This window comes from Styela clava, chromosome 5 (genome assembly GCF_964204865.1).
Source record: "Styela clava chromosome 5, kaStyClav1.hap1.2, whole genome shotgun sequence".
Lineage (NCBI taxonomy): Eukaryota > Metazoa > Chordata > Ascidiacea > Stolidobranchia > Styelidae > Styela > Styela clava.
The window spans coordinates 6,042,505-6,064,212 of record NC_135254.1 but is presented as its reverse complement, the minus strand read 5'-3'; the positions used below and the strand labels follow the sequence as shown (position 1 = coordinate 6,064,212).

At 38.1% G+C, this 21,708-nt stretch overlaps 2 protein-coding genes and 1 long non-coding RNA gene across 4 annotated transcripts; 2 read left to right on the top strand and 1 right to left on the bottom strand.

Moving 5' to 3' along the window:
* The first annotated feature begins 2,507 nt into the window (after window positions 1-2,507).
* Window positions 2,508-3,510, top strand: LOC144422752 (uncharacterized). The gene is made up of 2 exons (XR_013475362.1): window positions 2,508-2,621; window positions 2,703-3,510. It is a non-coding gene; the product is annotated as an uncharacterized LOC144422752 (long non-coding RNA).
* A 4,828-nt stretch (window positions 3,511-8,338) lies between these two features.
* Window positions 8,339-11,854, bottom strand: LOC144422736 (uncharacterized). The gene is made up of 3 exons (XM_078112494.1): window positions 11,815-11,854; window positions 11,157-11,733; window positions 8,339-10,881 (listed from the first exon to the last, which is right to left on the bottom strand). Exon 3 carries the CDS (start codon window positions 9,930-9,932, stop codon window positions 8,367-8,369), a length of 1,566 nt encoding a protein of 521 aa, XP_077968620.1. The 5' UTR covers window positions 9,933-10,881; window positions 11,157-11,733; window positions 11,815-11,854; the 3' UTR covers window positions 8,339-8,366.
* A 1,376-nt stretch (window positions 11,855-13,230) lies between these two features.
* LOC120344068 (uncharacterized) lies at window positions 13,231-20,529 on the top strand. Of its 2 annotated transcripts, XM_078112492.1 has the most exons (4): window positions 13,231-14,577; window positions 15,124-15,243; window positions 17,430-17,504; window positions 18,924-20,529. In XM_078112492.1, the coding sequence occupies exons 1-4, from the start codon at window positions 13,287-13,289 to the stop codon at window positions 19,010-19,012; spliced, it is 1,575 nt and encodes a 524-aa protein (XP_077968618.1). In that variant the 5' UTR covers window positions 13,231-13,286; the 3' UTR covers window positions 19,013-20,529. The 2 variants fall into 2 exon arrangements, with proteins under 2 accessions (XP_077968618.1, XP_077968617.1); XM_078112491.1 differs by lacking the exons at window positions 17,430-17,504; window positions 18,924-20,529 and adding an exon at window positions 15,398-17,397.
* The last annotated feature ends 1,179 nt before the right edge of the window (window positions 20,530-21,708 follow it).

Here is a 21,708-nt window from a genome sequence, read left to right as displayed (position 1 = left end):
TATATTTGAGCGTAACTTTCTTGTTTCTGTAATTAATGCATACTTTTGATCCCTTGATTTGCTTTTTATTTGCAAGTCTTTTTGTTAATTTGTTGTTATAGTTGAAATAATTGCAATAGTTTTTTTCGACTACTGGACGAAATTTTAGAGCAGCTCCCGAAGTATGTGCACCAAGATGGCGCACAAACTGAACATTGTACGTGTACCAGGTTAGGGTTCAGGTTGTGAAGTAACACGTAAAACAACAAGAATGGGCAATGTTTACAACCGTGCTTGAATATCTGTCTGAGCGAAACAAGTGACTGAGCGGTCGCATAAAGGTTCAATTGGTACGTTATTATTGACCTGCTGATTGGCCATTGTTACGGAAATAAAACAAGGATATCGATGCTCGGGGAAACATCCATTCATTAAGTAGTAAGACCCGTTATCCAATTATCTGTTTCAGATGCATGAGACTCGGAATCCCGAATAGATTATGTCAGTATTAACTTAAGCTCATGTTTGAAAGTAAAAACGAAGATGCTGTTATTATTGGAGTATTTGGTTGTATTATAAAACGTTAGTTCAAAGATCTTTAGCAAAAATAATTGGATTGGAACTGGTAAAATGATGATGTCTCATGGATTCTATGATACCTGGATACTGAAACTTATCAATAGGTGTTGAAAGAAATATTTCGTGTTGAAGTGGCTTGGTTGTATCAAGGACCCGCCGCAATCATCTTTTCTTGCCGGTATGTTGTTCTGTATTTACTGTTGGTTTTATCGCGTAATATCAAGATGAGCAAGGCCCACCCACCAGAATTAAAGAAGTTTATGGATAAAAGAATGGATTCAAAGTTGAATGGTGGACGATCCTTTGCTGGGGTTTTGCGAGGATTCGATCCTTTTATGAATCTAGTTGTGGATGATGGAACAGAGCGCAGAAAAGACGGGACGATTGCAACTGTTGAAATGGTGGTTGTGCGTGGAAATTCCATATTAATGCTGGAAGCATTGGAAAGGATTCGAGGATTTTAAATTGAACTATTCGAAAACCACAGAAGAACTTGATTTAACAATCCTTCCAAGACATTTAAATTTGGCCTATACCTATACAGATATTCCGTACTGGATTCTCTCTAAATGATTATTACTGTAGATTGAGTGCTTCAAAAGTAAAACAGCCCGAAGGTTCAATACATTCGCGTATCTTTTGTTTGTTTATTTCTGGCCCAAGCCTTGTTTAAAAAGGTTTGTGCTTTTTTTTTGCGTGTGTGCTGGTTGGCGGGCACATAATATTTTTCATGTTTTAAACTTTTTTAAAGGTTTTGCTCGCTCTCCAGAATTCACCTTTTATATTTTGTGTGTATTATGGAGTCTTCAAAATAAATCTATCTAGCTACGAGTGGTACCATGCCCCACTGCGAACGATTCCCAAAAGAACCCGTATCCCCTTTTTGCGCTGCCTCCATTTTCAACATGTCTTTCGTGATATACGTTGTCAAATGTGAACTCCAGTTATTTATCCAGATATTCAAAATCGTCGCTATAAATATGGCCAGTCAATGTAACATATGAAAAACGCACAACAGAATCAGTCGCGAAGTCGTCTGCGTCAAGCTCTTTCCAGCGAAGGCGCTAGTGAGTTGAACCCTTTCCATCGCGAAGGCTCAGGTGACCATAACGCAGGGGCCGTGAAGGGCTGACGGACAACTCGACTACACGGACAACTCATCAGAGACAACTCGACTACCTGGAGACCTGGTGAGTTGTCCGTCTTTTCGCATTTTCTACGGTGGTGTTTTAGGTCTATAGAAATGCGTTTTTGATATTTTTAGTGCTCAAATGTTGAGAAAAATACATAAATATTCTCTAGAAAGCATTTTCATTTGTATAAGTGGCTTATTTTAATCATGTTGTATGAATACAAATACAGTCTACAGACGAAATTGAAGTAACGTTAGCGAAGTTAGACTGTTGACTTATAGGACTGTGTTCGTTTAATTTTATGAACTTTATTGGTATTAAATGTTTTGAATGAGCACATTTAAATATATTAAAACCTTTATACTTCACAGTAACACTTAAATATTTATGAATGTGAGCTTAGTAGTCTGTGGTTGCAGTAGTCTAAACGGCTGACGGACAACTCGACTACACGGACAACTCACCAGAGACAACTCGACGACCTGGTGAGTTGTCCGTCTTTTCGCATTTTCTACGGTGGTGTTTTAGGTCTATAGAAATGCGTTTTTGATATTTTTAGTGCTCAAATGTTGAGAAAAATACATAAATATTCTCTAGAAAGCATTTTCATTTGTATAAGTGGCTTATTTTAATCATGTTGTATGAATACAAATACAGTCTACAGACGAAATTGAAGTAACGTTAGCGAAGTTAGACTGTTGACTTATAGGACTGTGTTCGTTTAATTTTATGAACTTTATTGGTATTAAATGTTTTGAATGAGCACATTTAAATATATTAAAACCTTTATACTTCACAGTAACACTTAAATATTTATGAATGTGAGCTTAGTAGTCTGTGGTTGCAGTAGTCTAAACTCGCCTACGGCAGTCGCCCGTCAACTCACCAGTCGAGCAAACGCTCTGCGACGTGACGTCATCGATGCTCGAGGTAAAGACAACTCGACTACCGAGCAACGAGAGTCAGACAACTCACTAGTCGAGCAATCGCCCTGCGATATAGATGCTCGAGGTAAAGACAACCCGACTACCGAGCAACCTCACTAGTCGAGCAATCGCTCTGCGATATCGATGCTCGAGGAGAAGACATTGCTTTGCAAAACGCAGACTCAATAGTTGCATAGCATTTACTTAGTGCCGACTGATATTAGTTGTAAGCCAACTTACCACGGCAAGGTTTCAGTCATAGAGTTGGAAATTCTTTTCGCAGAAGAAAACCAGGAACAGATAGGCACTGTCGCTGCGCCTGGCAAAGAAACTGGGACGAAGAATGGATAAAAGATGTTTACTTTTGTTACGATTAATGAATTTATTATGATATTTAAATACTAAACGTTATGGGGAAATTTAATGGATGAAAGGTTTTGTTTTCTTTTTCGTTACGAATATTAAATTTTATTTGAATACTGAACGTTATGGAAAATTTGCTGCGTTACATACTTACTCTTTGCAATACTGCGGCCCGTAGATCCTTGAACACCTCCGAGGAAGAGAGTCCACAGATAACTCTCCTTCCTTAAACTGTTCCCAAACATGTTGCACCCTCTCGTTGGCTTCCGCATGCCTGCCGTTGACACGCCCCACAACATTCTCTTCCAAAATATCCACAACGTCCGCCTCTATCCCTATACTTACCTCGTACATTGTTGAGATTAAACTGTAAAAAGGCATATTTTTCCGAGTTATACTGTTGAAATGGCGGTGCCAACCTTCCAGATGATTGTTGGTTCTTATTTCTACGTCGAATACTGACCAATCCTTGGGAGTCCAGACACTGTTGTATAACCATGTGTTTTGAAAATATTCGGCGAAGTTCTTGAGATCTTGAGTATGCATCTTTTCTTTCAGTGATTTGAACCTGGGCGTGATAAACATAGTAGGTATATAGCACAGCGCCATGACATTGTGGCGTACCAAAATTGATATCACCACTCAGGTTCTTTCTGCCAGCTTCTTGGACACTGAAGTTGCAATAGATGTCGATCACAAAATAATCTTCTTGCGGTTCCAACCACAGCAGAGTAACTAAGTTAACTAACTAGATTAATTATACACCTGTAAGAACTTAATACAACCAAATACTCCAATAAGAAATACAATAAACACATAAAAACATGAAAAACACAGTACAAATACCGTAGGATACATACGTAACACAAGATACGGAATTGGTCTATGACGTCACAGTCATGAACTATTTACTTATAATGGGATACTAAAAACCGGGTAAAACATACCTAGATATACATAAGAATAACTAGTATGACACTAAAGATACAACACAAATCCTATCTTATCGACAAACACGTAATATACATGGAAATACGCATAGAAATCACACAGGAAATAAACTGCGAAAATAGACTAGTTACGGAAGTGTTAACTACAAGCTAACTAGTGAACAGAGCTATGCCAAACTAGAGAAACAGTAAACCTGTACTACTAATATCATTTTACAGCAAGAATTACACAGATTTACGGCATTAAAGCATTATAATAATAACCTAATATACAGAGGAAATATCTACACTGCCGGCAGTCTGACAAACCAGCTAAAAAGAGAAAGTTACACAGCTGCTCACTAGTGACTCAAGTGGTAAGAACAAATATGGGCACACAGAATAAAACAGAGTTATAGACGTGGTCGTCTCATTACTCCCCCCTTTTTCAGATGGGAAATTACAAAGAAATTTTCCATCTTCAAAATTGAAAAACCATAAAAATGTGAAGAAACTGCAAAGAACTGTACACTCAAATGAAATGTATATCTAAAATCAAAACAATCAATTGTTAAAAGCACTATCACAGTCAAATCAAATGTAATCATCCAAATATCTAGGCCTTCGCCTAGTACGTTGGCCATTATCAAAGTTCGCATCAACTGTAACTTCTTCTGGTACAGTGTCTGGCCTTGAAGAGAAAGGTAATACATCAAAAATATCATGAGCAATCTGCTCATCATTTTCCATAATAGGTTCCACATCAGGTAAAATGTCACATCCAGTTAAGTCAATGTCATTGTCTTCTTCATCTTCATGAAGATAAGGTCTTAACTTGTCAACGTGTACAATTCGAGAACGTGTTCCCGAATTCTTCTGAATCCTATACAAGTGATTAGGTAAACAGTCCACAATTCGATAAGGTCCAATCCAAGGAATACTCAGCTTGCGATGCTTAGGTGGATAATAATACCACACCAATTCATCTCTCTGGAAAGTAAGTGGTTTAACACCCAGATCAAAATTTCGCTTTTGTCTGGTTGCAGCAGCATTTAGATGTTGCCTAGCATGAAGAAAAGCTTTTTCAGTTGCACAGGAAAACCATTCGACAAACTCAGTGTAACAAGGATGAGTTGATGACTCTGGTTTGCCAAACATAACATCAACAGGCATCTCGATTTCTCGTCCAAGCATTAACTTGTTCGGTGAATATCCTGTACTATCATGTACGGTGGAGCGATATGCCATACAAAGATATGGGAGATGGTCGTCCCAATCATTTCGATTCTCATTTACAAAAGCTTTCAACATCTGCTGTATGGTCCTGTTGAAACGTTCAACTTGTCCATCTGAACGAGGATGATATGGAGTTGTTCGAGTCTTTTGAATCCCGTACAATTGACACATTTCTGAAAATAATTTTGATTCAAAGTCTCTTCCTTGATCTGAGTGGAGAATTCTTGGTACCCCAAATCTCGAAAAGAATTGAGTAACCAATGCATCAGCAGTGGTGTCAGCTCGCTGATTTGGTAAAGCAAAACATTCCACCCATTTAGAGAAATAGTCCGACAAAACCAAAATGTGTTCATTTCCATTTTCAGTTACAGGCAATGGTCCAAGAAAATCAATGGCAATCCTTTCCATAGGAGCTCCAGATATAAGTTGTTTGAGATCTCCTTGCCTTCTTCCGTAAAGCATCTTTGTTGAAGCACAAGACTTGCAAAATTTGCACCATCTGAGAATGTCCCTTCTGAAACCAGGCCAATAAAATCTGCGCCTTATACTCTTGAAAGTCCGATTAGCACCAAGATGACCTGCAGTGCGCAAAGAATGTAGCTTATGGAACAAATCCTGCCTCAAATTTGATGGAACAATCAATTGGATATGCGATTCCTCCGATTTACAATCAGGAATCCAACGACGATAGAGAAGTCCATTATCTACAAAAATCAAATCCCATTGTGACATCAAACGTTTGGTCACTGTTGACTCAGGCATGTATTCTTGAATGTTAGGTTTCTGAGCAGTAAATTGTTTCCATTTCAAAACAGCAGAAATATCTGGATCTTCACTTTGCCAAGATTTAATTTGCTCATCCGTGTAGGTATTTAGCCAATTACAATCGGAACAGTCTGATGATGATTGACTGGGCTGTTTTGAGATTGCACCCACTATAACCTTATTCACAGTTACATCTCCATTGGTACCACAATCAGAACAATCTTCTCGTTTGCATTTGCGAACTTGGCGTGACAATCCATCAGCATTGCCATGTTTCACGCCAGGTCTGTGTTCAATCTTAAAGTCATAAGCACCAAGTGTTAATATCCATCTTGCTAACATTCCTTGAGGTTCACGAAAATTAATCAACCATTTCAGAGCAGCATGATCTGTGCGAATTCTGAACGGTCTCCCGAGAAGAAAATGACTGAAGTGACGAACAGCCCACACCACAGCTAATAGTTCCCGGTGTGTAGCACAGTATCTACGTTGAGACTTGGACATAGTCTTACTGGCATAAGAAAGTACACGTTCATTGTCGTCCTGAACTTGAGATAACACTGCACCAATCCCAAAACCACTGGCATCAGTATCCAATACAAATTCGCCGATTGTCCTCGGAAAGCTAAGAATTGGGGCAGATGTCAGACAATGCTTCAAAGTTTCAAAAGCCTTTTGACATTCAGTACTCCATACAAAAGAAATATTCTTCCTGGTCAATCGAATAAGAGGTCCAGCAATTGTTGAATAATCTTGAACAAATTTCCGGTAGTAGTTCGCTGTGCCTAGAAAACTACGAATATCGCTGACAGAATTAGGCGTTTTCCATTCTTTGATAGCCGCAACATTTCCAGGGTCGCAACAGACACCGTCAGATGAAATAAGATAACCAAGATAAGAGGTGCTTCGACGGAAAAGTTTACATTTCGAGGGCTTCAAGCGTAAACCGGCACGGCGAAGTCTTATAAAAACTTCCCGAAGATTTGAGAGTGCCATTGAGAAATCACTACCATGAGCCAAAACATCATCAAGAAAATTGAAACACCCGTTCCACAGGAGATCACCAAGGATATTGTCCATCATCCGTTCGAATGTTGCGGGAGCATTTGCCAAACCGAAAGGCATCACTACAAAGTGAAAATGACCACGGCCTGGGATGCTGAATGCTGTCTTTTCACGGTCTGCAGGATCAACCTCCACTTGCCAATATCCGCTAGCGAGATCAAGAGTTGAGAACCATTGTGCTCCGTTTAAGGACTCAATGATATCCTCAATACGCGGCAAGGGATATGCGTCCTTGTATGTGACGTCATTAAGCAATCTAAAATCCACGCAAAATCTGGTAGAATCATCCTTTTTGGGAACTAGGACAATGGGAGAAGAATATGGGGAATCGCTGGGTTCTATGACACCCTGAGCCAGCATATTATCAACAGCTTCTTCGGCTATCTTCCTACGCGCCCACCCCATTCGACGAGGAGCCTGCCGAATCGGCTGTGGTGTGGTTGTGATGATCCTATGCTTTGCTGCTGAAGTACGGCCAAGTTCGCCATCTGGTCCTACAAATACATCACGGAATTCACAAATCAAGTTGACCAACTGTTCACGTTGACTCGGGGTTAGATCCTCAACGGAATTGACCATGTCATGTAGATGTTCTGGTAATTCAGAAGCTATAACCCGATTATCGGATTCGTCAACTTGAATTTGTGCTACAAGTTGAGGATGTGCAATACCAATCAAAGATCCAGCCCTGATCTTAAGTTGTCTGCCTTTTTGGTTCACCGCTAGAACAGGAACAGTGGACTTTCCTGGATCCACTACAGAAGAAATCAGCTGAACGCCATCAGCAAGGAAAGAAGAATTCAGCGGTTCAACAAGAGCAGCAACGTCAGACAAATTGCTTTTTGGCCAAGGACGACTAAGTTGTGCAGGGATAACAACCTTAGAATATGGCGGTATAGTAATATCTTCTCGAACAGTTACACGACAACACGGTACAGACTTTTCAGTAAACAGTTTGATTTCATGGCCCTCTATCATCATGTGTCCAGATGATAAGTAAAGAACGCAATCATGTTCTCGGAGATAGTCCATGCCCAAAATACCATTAGACATACCTAGGTTGGCAACAACAACAGTGCGTCGCGATGCAAAAGAATCAATAGACAAATCAACTTCCAATGTACCCAGTGGTGATAAATCATGTCCTCCCACTGCAACAAGAGATTCTTCGAGCGGTGCTAAATGTGCTTCTTTCCCACCTATAGCCTCAAAGATGGAAATGTCGATCAGAGTAGTCATAGCACCACTATCTACAAGAAAATTGAACGGTTGATTGTTTACAAGTACCTTCGCATGCCAACTATTGTCATATTGCAAGGAACAAATATTCAGGTCTATATTCTGGTTCGTTGGTCCGTCATCAAGTAATAATTCAGCGGACACTGAGGACCTCAAGCCCGCTGAGTGTCGTTTAAATTTGCGGTCGAAGAGGAAGCAGCTGTTGCAGGATCAGCGGGATTCTGAAGATGTGGACAATCCCGTTTAAGATGACCAGTCTGCTTACAATTAAAACAAGCCTTGCAATCCCTGCCCCAGTGACCATGTTTACCACAACGAGGACACGGGTTGCGTGGTACACCATCAAAATTGCGATTGTTGTTAGCGCGTGGCTTAACATATCCTATGATCTCATCCAGTTTTGCTACAAGTCGCTCAAAACTGCTCTCGAGAAACTGAAAAAGGTCGGTTTGCTGATTAGCTGCATCACCAGTGTTACTCTGTTTCACTGCGGCAATGCGAGGTTTAGGCATGTCTCTTCTCTCAGAGTGGTTAGTATCAACAGAGTAATACAGCGTTGCAAGAGACAGTGCACTTTCAAAAGTATCAGGCTGTTGCATGGTAACATGTTTGATCATGCTTTCATCGGTTAAACCGGCGAGAAACTGCGATTTCAAAATATCATCTTGACCAGCAATATCAAGATTTGGGTAAGCAAGAATAACAAGCTCTTTCAATTTGTTACCATAATCCCGTGGCGCTTCATTTGGCTTAATCCTACGACAATGAAATGTAGTACGATATGAGCTCGCATTTCCGGCAGGTTTGAAATAATGATTAAAATGAGCCACAATATCACGATAGCTAGTACGTTTCATATCTGGTAAATCTTTCAACACATTTAGAGCTTGACCTGTCATGCAAGTAGCCAATTCTAATCCTGCAGTGTCGTCATCCCACTGATTATAACTGGTAACCAATTCAAAATGGCATAAATAACTGGGCCACGTCATGACAGTGGATCCATCGAAATACATTGGCTTTTTGGCATTTCTTGCCATCATCGTAGCATTAGTTGTGCTATTGAGTACACTACGGCTAACATTGGCATTTGAGACCCTACTAGTGCTCACTGGAGGAACTGATTGTGTAGCCACTGTAACCATTTTCGGCCTAGTACTAAGTTGCCTTCTGACATTTGTGCCCTCATTACCATTATCATTCAAAAAAAGAATTGTAGGTGCAAGGTTACTCACATGACCATTCTCCAAAAATTTCACTTCTAATGTCTGTGAGAACTTGTTCCGCTTCCCTTCTGGCTGTCCATCTTCTGATCCAAAATCAGAAATTTCATCATGCTTGAGAACAGGCGCTGCTTTTGGAACAACCGTTGCGGGTGTTGAAGTGATCAAGCTGACATCTGGGACATGTGACATGGGCTGAGTTTCTTCAGAATCAGCAACTTTTCCTGTTTTAACCACGCCAGAAATATCTTGCAGCATGTTGTAAACATGTTCAAAAGATGAGCCAATTTTCGCATTCTGGAGTTCAACTGATTCTAGTTGACTTCCAATCTGTTGCACACGACTGTCTATCAGTTGCAAACGGCTGTCAGTCTCCTCTTGCTTTTCCTCTGACTCCCTCAATTTCGCCTTCAATACCTGTATTTGCAGATGCAAAAGTTCATTCTCCTCTTTGGCTTCCTTTGGTGCCGGTACAATCTTTCTTCTCTTAACCATTTTTCCAAAATATCAGGCAACCGCAATTGAAAAAAAATTCGGCAACCTCAAATGTCCAATATTGTCCAAATATTATCCGTCACAGACTAGCCTACCTAATCGGCTTAGTCTTAATAGTCCCTGTGTCAAATAATATATCCTGGCGTGTGCTCGCCAAAAATTCGTATATGTGGCGTACCAAAATTGATATCACCACTCAGGTTCTTTCTGCCAGCTTCTTGGACACTGAAGTTGCAATAGATGTCGATCACAAAATAATCTTCTTGCGGTTCCAACCACAGCAGAGTAACTAAGTTAACTAACTAGATTAATTATACACCTGTAAGAACTTAATACAACCAAATACTCCAATAAGAAATACAATAAACACATAAAAACATGAAAAACACAGTACAAATACCGTAGGATACATACGTAACACAAGATACGGAATTGGTCTATGACGTCACAGTCATGAACTATTTACTTATAATGGGATACTAAAAACCGGGTAAAACATACCTAGATATACATAAGAATAACTAGTATGACACTAAAGATACAACACAAATCCTATCTTATCGACAAACACGTAATATACATGGAAATACGCATAGAAATCACACAGGAAATAAACTGCGAAAATAGACTAGTTACGGAAGTGTTAACTACAAGCTAACTAGTGAACAGAGCTATGCCAAACTAGAGAAACAGTAAACCTGTACTACTAATATCATTTTACAGCAAGAATTACACAGATTTACGGCATTAAAGCACTATAATAATAACCTAATATACAGAGGAAATATCTACACTGCCGGCAGTCTGACAAACCAGCTAAAAAGAGAAAGTTACACAGCTGCTCACTAGTGACTCAAGTGGTAAGAACAAATATGGGCACACAGAATAAAACAGAGTTATAGACGTGGTCGTCTCAACATGCTTTATCAGGTCTCTTGTTCCAGCGTCCCTAAAACAAAATAAAACATGTTGAAACGAAAAAAAAACTGTGATGGAAACGACCTCGGCTAATGAGTATTTACGTTTGTAAGGTGTCAGGCCGGCGATAATGAGGCTGTAAACCCGGCGATAACCGAGCAGTAATCTCGGCGCGCGGCATCATCATCACCGATCTGGCACCTTATCTAATCTCATATCACCAATCTGGCACTGATATCCATGCACATTCCGGCGCAGGAAAATTGACTACGTCCACATCTTCAATGTAATTAACAACCTACTCACCCTTTCGTTTTCCGGTGCACGTGTGAAGAGATTCGTACTGGACTTCGAAACCGCAACATGGCAAGCACTTTCTTCAGTATGGCCGGACGTCGAAAAGCAGGGATGCTCTTTCCACTTCACTCAGGCCATCATGAAGAAAACAAAACCTGCCATCCATTAAATTTCCCCATAACGTTTAGTATTTAAATATCATAATAAATTCATTAATCGTAACAAAAAGTAAACATCTTTTATCCATTCTACGGCCCAGTTTCTTTGCCAGGCGCAGCGACAGTGCCTATCTGTTCCTGGTTTTCTTCTGCAAAAAGAATTTCCAACTCTATGACTGAAACCTTGCCGTGGTAAGTTGGCTTACAACTAATATCAGTCGGCACTAAGTAAATGCTATGCAACTATTGAGTCTGCGTTTTGCAAAGCAATGTCTTCTCCTCGAGCATCGATATCGCAGAGCGATTGCTCGACTAGTGAGGTTGCTCGGTAGTCGAGTTGTCTTTACCTCGAGCATCTATATCGCAGAGCGATTGCTCGACTAGTGAGTTGTCTGACTCTCGTTGCTCGGTAGTCGAGTTGTCTTTACCTCGAGCATCTATATCGCAGGGCGATTGCTCGACTAGTGAGTTGTCTGACTCTCGTTGCTCGGTAGTCGAGTTGTCTTTACCTCGAGCATCGATGACGTCACGTCGCAGAGCGTTTGCTCGACTGGTGAGTTGACGGGCAACTGCCGTAGGCGAGTTTAGACTACTGCAACCACAGACTACTAAGATCACATTCATAAATATTTAAGTGTTACTGTGAAGTATAAAGGTTTTAATATATTTAAATGTGCTCATTCAAAACATTTAATACCAATAAAGTTCATAAAATTAAACGAACACAGTCCTATAAGTCAACAGTCTAACTTCGCTAACGTTACTTCAATTTCGTCTGTAGACTGTATTTGTATTCATACAACATGATTAAAATAAGCCACTTATACAAATAAAAATACTTTCTAGAGAATATTTATGTATTTTTCTCAACATTTGAACACTAAAAATATCAAAAACGCTTTTCTATAGACCTAAAACACCACCGTAGAAAATGCGAAAAGACGGACAACTCACCAGGTCTCCAGGTAGTCGAGTTGTCTCTGGTGAGTTGTCCGTGTAGTCGAGTTGTCCGCCTCCCCCGTGAAGAAGTCAGAAAGTCATTGTATCAGCGACACCTTGTTTGCCGAGTTTGAATCAGATGACGTTAAAAATAAGCATTGCAACAATAATAAAAAAATACAAAGTGACAGCATCTAACTAAAAGTACAACAATCTCCTTGTGCAAGCATAAGCGTAGCCAGGAGCAGACAATATTGCCACATTTTCAGTGAGACATAATTTTAAATGCGTGCATCATTTTCAACACTATTTTGGGTGTTCTGACAGGAAATACACGCCTACGAGTACTTCTGGTGGTCATGGCATAATGATTTTCAGGTGGGGGTTTGAAATGGCATATGCAAAAATTGTTGAGCTAGGCCAACTAGAAGTACTTGTGGGCATGTACTTCAGGAGTCCCCTATTTTCAGTATTTTGCTCTATTCATGAGCAATGATTCGCTAAAAACCTGAAGTTTTGGATTACCATACTACAGTACTATCGATATTTCCTTCAAACAATCAACCTAGACAAATGAGATTGCCCATTTTTCAGTTTTTACAGCTTGGATAACTTTGACTGCAAATGAGTCCGTGAAGAGCTTCTTTATATTATCGTTAGATATTAAGGTCTTCTTGTGCCTGGCCTTGTTCATAGCGGAAAGTGTGAATAAGCGTTGTATTAGATAAATTGAAGTTTTCAAAATGTGGGGCTGCACCGATGTGCTCATGCTATTGAACCTGTGGTTACACACAGGCTACAGTAGATAGAGAAACCTTGTATGATGCTCCCAGCCAATTTGTCACTTTCTATGATTAAAAGAACTTTCATTAAGGCACGAGGCCGTTAGGCATTGTCGTACTGCATGTGTTCTGTCATGTTAGGCTAGGTTAAAAATGGTAGAGAACTGCGATCAAAAACTTAGTCTTGAATTTTTCAATTCGTTACAGTCATTATTGTTTATAAAAATTCCCAGGTCTTTGAGGTTCTGTTTAATTACAAAATGGATGCAAATTCAAATGAGGTGGTCAGGGCAACACAGTCAGATTGCCTCATGTCATCATTTGATAGGTTCAAAGAAAATGGGTTTCTCTGCAATTACTCCGTCAATGTTGGTAACAAGTCATTCCGAGTTCATCGCACTGTTTTGGCAGCTTCTTCAGAATACTTTGAAGCCATGTTTTCGAGCAACTTGAAGGAAGTTCATGATGGTCACGTTAATATGAAGGATGTCGATCAGGAGGGGATCGCACAATGCATAGAGTTCATGTATAAAGGAAAGGCAGATTTGAGAATGGAAAACATTCAACATATCCTGCAAGCATCCCATCTCTTACAAATGACGAACTTGACGAAGCATTGCTTCAATTACTTGAAAACAAATATTTCTCCAGTGAATTGTCTCTCAGTGATCAACTTGGCTCAAATGTACGATTGCCGCGATATAAAAGAAAATGCAGAACAGGTCTTACTCAATAATTTCGAATCTGTTATTTCTTCTGAGATGTTCCCATTCGTCACCAAATCAGATCTCTTGCGTTACATGAAAAATGAGACTTACCAAACATCATGGAAAGCTGTGGTAACATGGGCAAAAGGTAGAGTGGACATAGATGTTTCTGATCTTGTCCACATCGAGCACTTTCCATTTAAATTTCTTTTGGAAACTGTCCTTGAAGAACCCATGGTGAGAAAGAACAAAACGACCAAAAATTCAGTGATTACGACGTTATTCTCTGACGTAAAGAAACTGGAGACAGGTCTCGAGATTAGCAACTGCTTTACTCTGAAGAATCTGGCTGAAACACATCAAGTTAATGATCCGAGTGCAGTAAAAAATGTGATAACTTGTTTTCTTGGGGCAAATTTCGAACGAGTTATTGAAAAAGAAGATTTTCTTGATATTAGCAAGGATGTCATAATGGCACTTCTCAAATCTTCAGATACAAAGTGTTCTTCCGAGGCTGTCAAATGGAAGGCGATGATGAAATGGGTGAAACATGATGTCAAAAACAGAAGAAAGACATTTCAAGACTTGTTTAGTTTTCTAAATCTCAAGGATTTACCTCTTGAGTTTCTAAAGGAGACAGTCCGAATTGAACCACTGGTTAAAAAATCAGAGAAATGCATCAACATGCTCATAGAAGAAATATTCTCTCGTGCTTCAAAAGTTGTTCCACAAAGTGAAACAAACAAAGACAAATCATCCACTGAAGATTCAAGCTGGTCACAGGACCATGAGGCTGTTGCTGATGAAGCATCTGCTCATGATATTCCTGAACTCGGAGATACAGGTGATATATTTTTGATACAACTTGAGACAATAACTATAATTTTTTTTGCTCCAGGAATTTGTTGAGATTGCGATTAAATATAGTTTTGGCATGATGCTCATTGTTTTCCACCTTTGCTTTTGTAACACTGTAAATATTTTACATAAAACTTTTTACATCACACTTACATGGCTCGCCAGTGTAGGTAGGCAAAATTTTTAGCCCCTGGTTCATAAACAGTGCCCATCCCAGCTCAGAGCTTATCTGGCTTCGGCCATATTAAACTTAATAAGGAGAGAAACAAACCAGCTATAAACACTCTAGTTCACAAATTTTGGCCTTATTAAATTCTGCAGATTTTCCGCAGAAAAATATTTTTTATGAGTGGCCTCTGTGTCACAGTTCTGATTCATAGCAAATGTTTCAAGCAATTCTCTGTAGACTAACTGAAACAGTCGTTGTTGTTGACTTTTGTTAATTCACATTTCCACTGCAGTTTGTTAGAATGAATGCTGAATGGGAAAGAATAATTTCTATGTTTAATGAATATATTCTTTTTGCTTTCAGACCCCATGTCTATGTATTCTCCTTCTCCGAGACAGACGTCTCCTATGCGATATGGAGCGCACTATCATTCTATGCAAAGTAGAGGGCAATATAGATCTTCAGGACAATATGTATCCCAAGGTAAGATTCATGCTTTCACAAGAACTATTTGATTTTTTTAAACACAGGAATTTACTACTTTAGTTTTTGAAAGAAACTTGTCTCGAACTTAAGTTCAATCATAGAAATGCAATAAAATGTTCATAAAGAAATTTTCTTTCACCTTCTTCAAAAGATATTCCACAAAATAAAATCAACAGAGATGAATCATCCACTGAAGATTCAAGCCCGTCAGAGGATCATGATGATGAAACATCTACTCGTGATATTTATGAACCAGAACCAGGGTTGTCCAAAACGAATCGAATATTCGAATGTATTCGAATATCAAAGTATTCGAATACCTTTTCGGCTGATTTTCGAATAATTCCGAATAGTAGCCACTTTTCGCCGTAAACGTGGTGTTTCGTTTTACGGGAATCTTCAAACGACTTTTTACGCTGTCTCACGTATTGTAATGACGATGAAATACAATCGGCACTTTGTTTGTTTATATTCTGTGCGACCGTACGTCGCATAGTGTTGCGACACATTTGCACATTTGAGGAAGTATGTTAATTTTATTTCTATGTGGCCTGCTTATTATTATATCAATCATGATATTTAATCGCAGGTCGGTTATCGTTACTTTAAAAAGAAACACGGCCACCGAGATAAAGTGATTTGCGACCCTTTCGTTTTGCCGATTCAGCAGAACACGACAGGGACAGGAAAACACAGCTGCGAAATAACCCGTGCACGTACAGTACAGTACTACAGTGTAGTCCAAAATTATTTCAACATTCGGGTTAATAGGTTGTCCAAAATGATTGCCGCTTTACAACTTAAATTTACCGCTCAATTGTTAAAAATAGTTAATTCTGTGAGTATGATTCTACCAAACTAACATGATCTGGTTCTAAACATATAAAATTATTAGCGCGTATCAGCATTCAGCATAACTGAACGACAGGGACACAATTTTTCTACCCGTATTATTGGAGGCCTATATGAAAACCCCCTTTTTGAGTGCTTAAAATAGACATCGTCCTATTGATAACGATAGTTAAAAGTATCGATCCTTTACCAGGATGATTTTTTGTTGCGCAAAATAATCCAATCCATGACTAGTACCAGCATTTAAAATGTCATGCCGCATTAATTTAATTTTGTTCAACGTAACTCATGGTTGTATCGACAATCTGTAGACATAAATTGTGTGGCAAACTCGCGATTAATATTAATTTTTGATTCCTATTTTCGTATCTACAAAATAAAACGACGATCTGTGGACTTAGAATGTGTGGTAAACTACCCGATTATAAATAGTTTTTGATTCCTATTTTCATATTTATAAAATAATAAAAGTATTATTACTCAAACAATCAAACATACAACGGCGATCTGCGGACTTAAAATGTGTGGTAAAGTTCCCGAATATAATTAATTTTTGATTCGTATTTTTGTACTCACGAAAAAATTGTCACGAGTGGAAAAATAACTCATACTTTATCCCGCTTTTTGGCAAATAATTTGGACAATGGTTGGTATTTAAAAGTATGGGCGTTTTACTAGGATGATTTTGTGTTGCGCAAATATTCAAATCCATCATCGATACCACTATTGCCGTATTAATTTAATTCTGTTAACATGACTCATGGTATTATACTGCAATAATCTGCAAATAGGAAATGCCTGGTAATATAGCTAGGTTGTAACTTGTAGATAGCAGTTATTTCATTGCTTATTGTAGGGAAATTCCTACATACATTTAGATAAGCTTCAATTAGTGGATTTTATTTTCGAAGTATTCGAAATTTCATATTCGAAAAAAATAATTTCGAATGTATTCGAAATAGTGAACTATTCGATATTGGCCATCCCTGACCAGAACGTATAGGTAATATATTTTCAATCCAACTTGAGACACTAACTAAAATTGGGAGCTCTGATAGAATAGTTTCAAGCTGCCACTGATCTGTTAAAAACTATAACAGTTATATTTATATAACAAAAATATTGTAGCAATTAAAGTCAAAACAGCCTAGTGGCCAAAGAAATATTGTAACCTGAACCATCCTTATAAATAAATAGATATCCCCTTGTTACAAAATAATAAGGCTATATTGAACAACCATGTCATGTGTTTGGGTCTCAGATAGATTGTTACTTATTGATTTTAATCGGTAGGTATTTGTCTGTAATGAATATATTCTTTTTGCTTTCAGGCCTGATGTCTATGTATTCTAGTTCCCAAAGGCAGTCGACTCCTGTGCAATATGGAGGGCATTGTGGACCCCCAGGTAAGGCAGCATGTTATTTTGATAACTATTCAGTTTTCCGAAACCAAATGATTTGCTACATTAGTTTTTGGGAAAACTTTAGTTTTGTTTATATAACGAAAAAAACACTAAGTATCAATTAAATTCAAATATAATAAAGCTATCTAAAAAAAATTAAAAAAGCAGCATAACAGACCTGATACCTACATTCCCTTTCACAGATCTCTGTGTTTCGCCTTATCGTACATATGAAAAAAAGAAAAACATTACTTCTCTAGAATACCGTGGCAATTTGTGGGCATAAAATGTGTGGTAAACTGCCCGGTTATAAATAATTTTTTTTTGTATTTTCATACTTACAAAAAAAATATCGCAAGTCGGGAAAACAAGTTAATTTATTAGGAGACATAATTTATACTTTTTCTCGCTTTTGGGCAAATAATTTGGATAATGATAGGTAGGGCTGTCTAAGTGAAGCAAATATTCAAAATGGAATCGTTTTTCGGCTAATTTGCGAAACGCTAATACTAGGTACATAAAGCGAAAAAGGCTTGAACCACCTTTGCAGGACATTTTTCATCTGGCAAGCGGCGGCGCTTCGAGCGTAGACCACTCTCGCTCCTGGCATAATTGGTTTCCCAATATTTCTCTCGCCTTCATTTTTGTGCAAAGTGCAATTTTTACTCTCAACACTCGACAGTTTTCGAAACCCTAATTTTGGAGTCTACTAATTTTTTGACCAGTTCATACAAGCATGTGATCTCCTTTCATAAATCTGAAAACATGATATTGCAAAATACCAGCAGTAAGTCAGATATAACTGCACATATGTTACTACAACATCGAAGGGCAGTCGTTTATTCTTTATCGTATAGTAGAGACAGATTAGGATTGCGCAATAATATTCGATTATTTGGTTCGAATCAAAAAATTATTCGATTTTGGACAGCCCTAATGGTAGGAAAAGGTATGGACTTTTTACTAGGATAGTTTTTTGTTGCGCAAAATATTCAAATCCATGACCGATACCAGCATATAAAATACCTTGCTAAATTAATTTAATTCTGTTCGAAAGTAACTCACTACCAAAATATCACAGCAATCCATGGACATAAACTGCCTGGTAAATAGCCAGTAATTTCATTGTTTATTGTATTCTGCCTTGCTAAATTAATTTAATTCTGTTCGAAAGTAACTCACTACCAAAATATCACAGCAATCTATGGACATAAAATGCCTGGTAAATAGCCAGTAATTTCATTGTTTATTGTATACAAATTTCTTCATACACTGGGATAAGCCTCTTCTACTTAATTATATTTTGGAATGTATTCAATATTTCATATTTAAAAATAATTTTTTTTAGGATGTGTGCTACATAATAAATATGATTTTCATGTTTATGTCGAGAATATTTTGTATATATTTTTCCTGTTACAGTCAGTGCAAGTCGAGGGAGGAGAGGACATCGAGGGAGGGGAGGATATCGAGGGAGAGGAGGACATCGAGGGAGAGGAGGCACGACGTAGAAGATGATTAGTTATGGCCACCAACAGAGAGCACTGATAGAATGGTTTCATGCAATCACTGGTGCGCTTTATGGAAACATCTTGAACACATGCTCTATGAATAAATTCTGTCTAATCATGCTGAGAGATTAACAGGATGGAAATTCATTGAATATAGAATTAACCTACTGTAGAATCGACAAAATCTAAAGGAAATTTTCATAGCATTGTCCACCAGTAATACGCTGCCTGGGTAAAATGTTCGAATACCATATGAGATGGGAGTATTTCTAGATGGCGATACCAAGATTGAAATCATAAGGCTTGTTTGGAACTGGTGAATACTCAAAAATAGCACTCTGCACATCATAGCGTATAAATTTTTAGATTTTTCAACTAAACATCCATCTATTTGAAAAACTGATAAGCATGAAGGCAAAGTCTTATTACCTAATTATGCTGCTGTCAAAGGTACTGTGGTCGGGTTCAAACCCCACTTTCATTACGAAGTCTTGATAATTTTAAAAAAAATCATTTTTGTTTCCTAATTTTGTTCTTTTTAATAGGAACTATGCTGAATGTTGCTATGCAAACTTTTTGTTTATCAGTTTCATTATTTTTTACTGGAAGAGCTCCCTCCATTTTCACTTATGTTACTGTTTCTTGCACTCCTACTAATATTCATCGACTATCGGTGGTTCCCAACCTTTCATGGCCCCCTTTTCTCAGTTCCATTTTGTAGGGCTATTTGCAGGGCACATATTCACTTAGCCAAAGACAGTCCCCGAACTCGTAATAGAATAAAAAATAAGGAAAATCGAAAAAAAACCAACCACAACCTGGTACACGGTTAGGCCATAATTTTATTCCAATTTTCCTCATTTTAGTTCCATTACGAGTTCGGGACTAGCCAAGTGACTCCTGTAGTATTTGTACCTGAAATTATGGCCTAACCTGGTTCACATACTAGTACCTACCTACCTACTAGTGGTTACACTAATACTCTCATGTTTGCAGCATGAGATATATATTTTCATAAATAAGTTTCATTTTGGTCAATTATAAATATCATGCACAGTTAAATTACAGTATCATGTTTCATTAAAAATTGAAGGCTTTGGCTAAATCAAAAATTGCATAATAGGTGTGATATAATTGCTATTACACAAGGTAGGCATGAAAAATATTACCGTATTTTCTCGACTATACGCCTATCACGCGGATAAGCCGACTCCCTAATAACAGCTTCGAAATAGTGAATTTATAAAAATTCGCATATACGCCGTTTCCACAAATCGTAACACTGCGCACGCATCTATTACAGTCAATGATGTTCAATTCAAATTTAATATTCAAATATCGCGATTCGCTACCTTCTTGTATATGGCACACACATTCTAGCGCTGCTGTCCACATTTTGATTAAAACAATTTTCGATTATTATATTTTCTGTTTTATCGCAATAGAAGACAGCACTTTGCGGCACAACTAAATTACTACCAACATGAAAGGAATTAAATCAGCGCCGACTTGAAGTACCAAACGTATAACATGAGGACGTTTTTGATTGAAAATATTTTACAACCATTATTTTATATTAAGGTAGTCGAGATATCCTGAGCAGACACGGCAATAAATTTGGTTATTTTTCGCAAGTCTTCTCAAACATGACATATGGGCTGATATATTTTATAATGTATGCCAAAGTGTCTGCCGATTATTTAATTGACTTTGTATACCAGCTGTTATTTGTTTTAATCCTAAAAACAAAAACGTGGCCGGTGCGATGAAGCACTCCCTGCCCGATAACGGCACTTCAGAAAGAAAACGGCTACCACGAAATAAAGTGATTGATTTATGACCCTTCCGTTTTGCTGATTCAGGAAAAAACGGAAAACACAGCTGTTGCCTAATCCATGGACGTACAGCACAGCATTTATCACATCATATTCATATGTTATTTCAACCTTTCAGTTACCGTAAATGGTTGTTCAAAATGATTGAAATTACAGTTGTATTGCTAAGAATTAATGCTGTGAGTATTATTCTACCTGAAACTTCTATCTGATTCTTACTTGTACACAAATGATAACGTTTTGACCACGAGACGGCTGGTAGATCAATGCTGTTGCTCTTATGCAAAAGATACAATTAAATTTAATCAAATACAAGCGGTCACGTTTATGATCAGACAATCACACCTAGACAAGCGATCGCTTGTGTGGTGTGTGCGTGCACGCTCTTTATCGTGAGAATTGAGCATGGTTTGTAGCTGTTGCAATTACTGTAAGTCAGCATTATATCATTTCGTTGCGTGATCAAAGTCTCGATGCGCGAAGGAGCCGATTTTTTGGTGCTATTTGAGTTATGCGCGCATAAGACGGTCCCTTAGTTGGGCAACTTTTTTTTTCAGTTTCAAACTCGGCGTATTTGCGAATAAATACGGTAAATTAAAAAAATCAAATAAATCAATACTTCTGATAATATCTTAGTGGATTATAGAAAATAAATTATTATATCATGTTTCAAAGGAAAGGAAAGGCTTTGGCTAAATTAAAAATTGCATAATAAGTGTAATACAATTGTTATTACACAAGGTAGTTTACAGCCTGAAAAATATTAAACTAAAAAAATCATCAAATATAATGGAATAAACTTACAGAATTCGGACACTAATTACACTGTAATTAGCAAACCAAACTCTTCATTGCGAATGC

Excerpts from the sequence above, each read along its gene's own strand:
- LOC120344068 (XM_078112491.1), top strand. The coding sequence starts at position 13,287 with ATGGATGCAAATTCAAATGAGGTGGTCAGGGCAACACAGTCAGATTGC. Across the intron at positions 14,578-15,123 it reads TCCTGAACTCGGAGATACAG|ACCCCATGTCTATGTATTCT; the intron begins GTGATATATTTT and ends TTTTGCTTTCAG. Across the intron at positions 15,244-15,397 it reads AGGACAATATGTATCCCAAG|ATATTCCACAAAATAAAATC; the intron begins GTAAGATTCATG and ends CTTCTTCAAAAG.
- LOC144422736 (XM_078112494.1), bottom strand. The coding sequence starts at position 9,932 with ATGGTTAAGAGAAGAAAGATTGTACCGGCACCAAAGGAAGCCAAAGAG.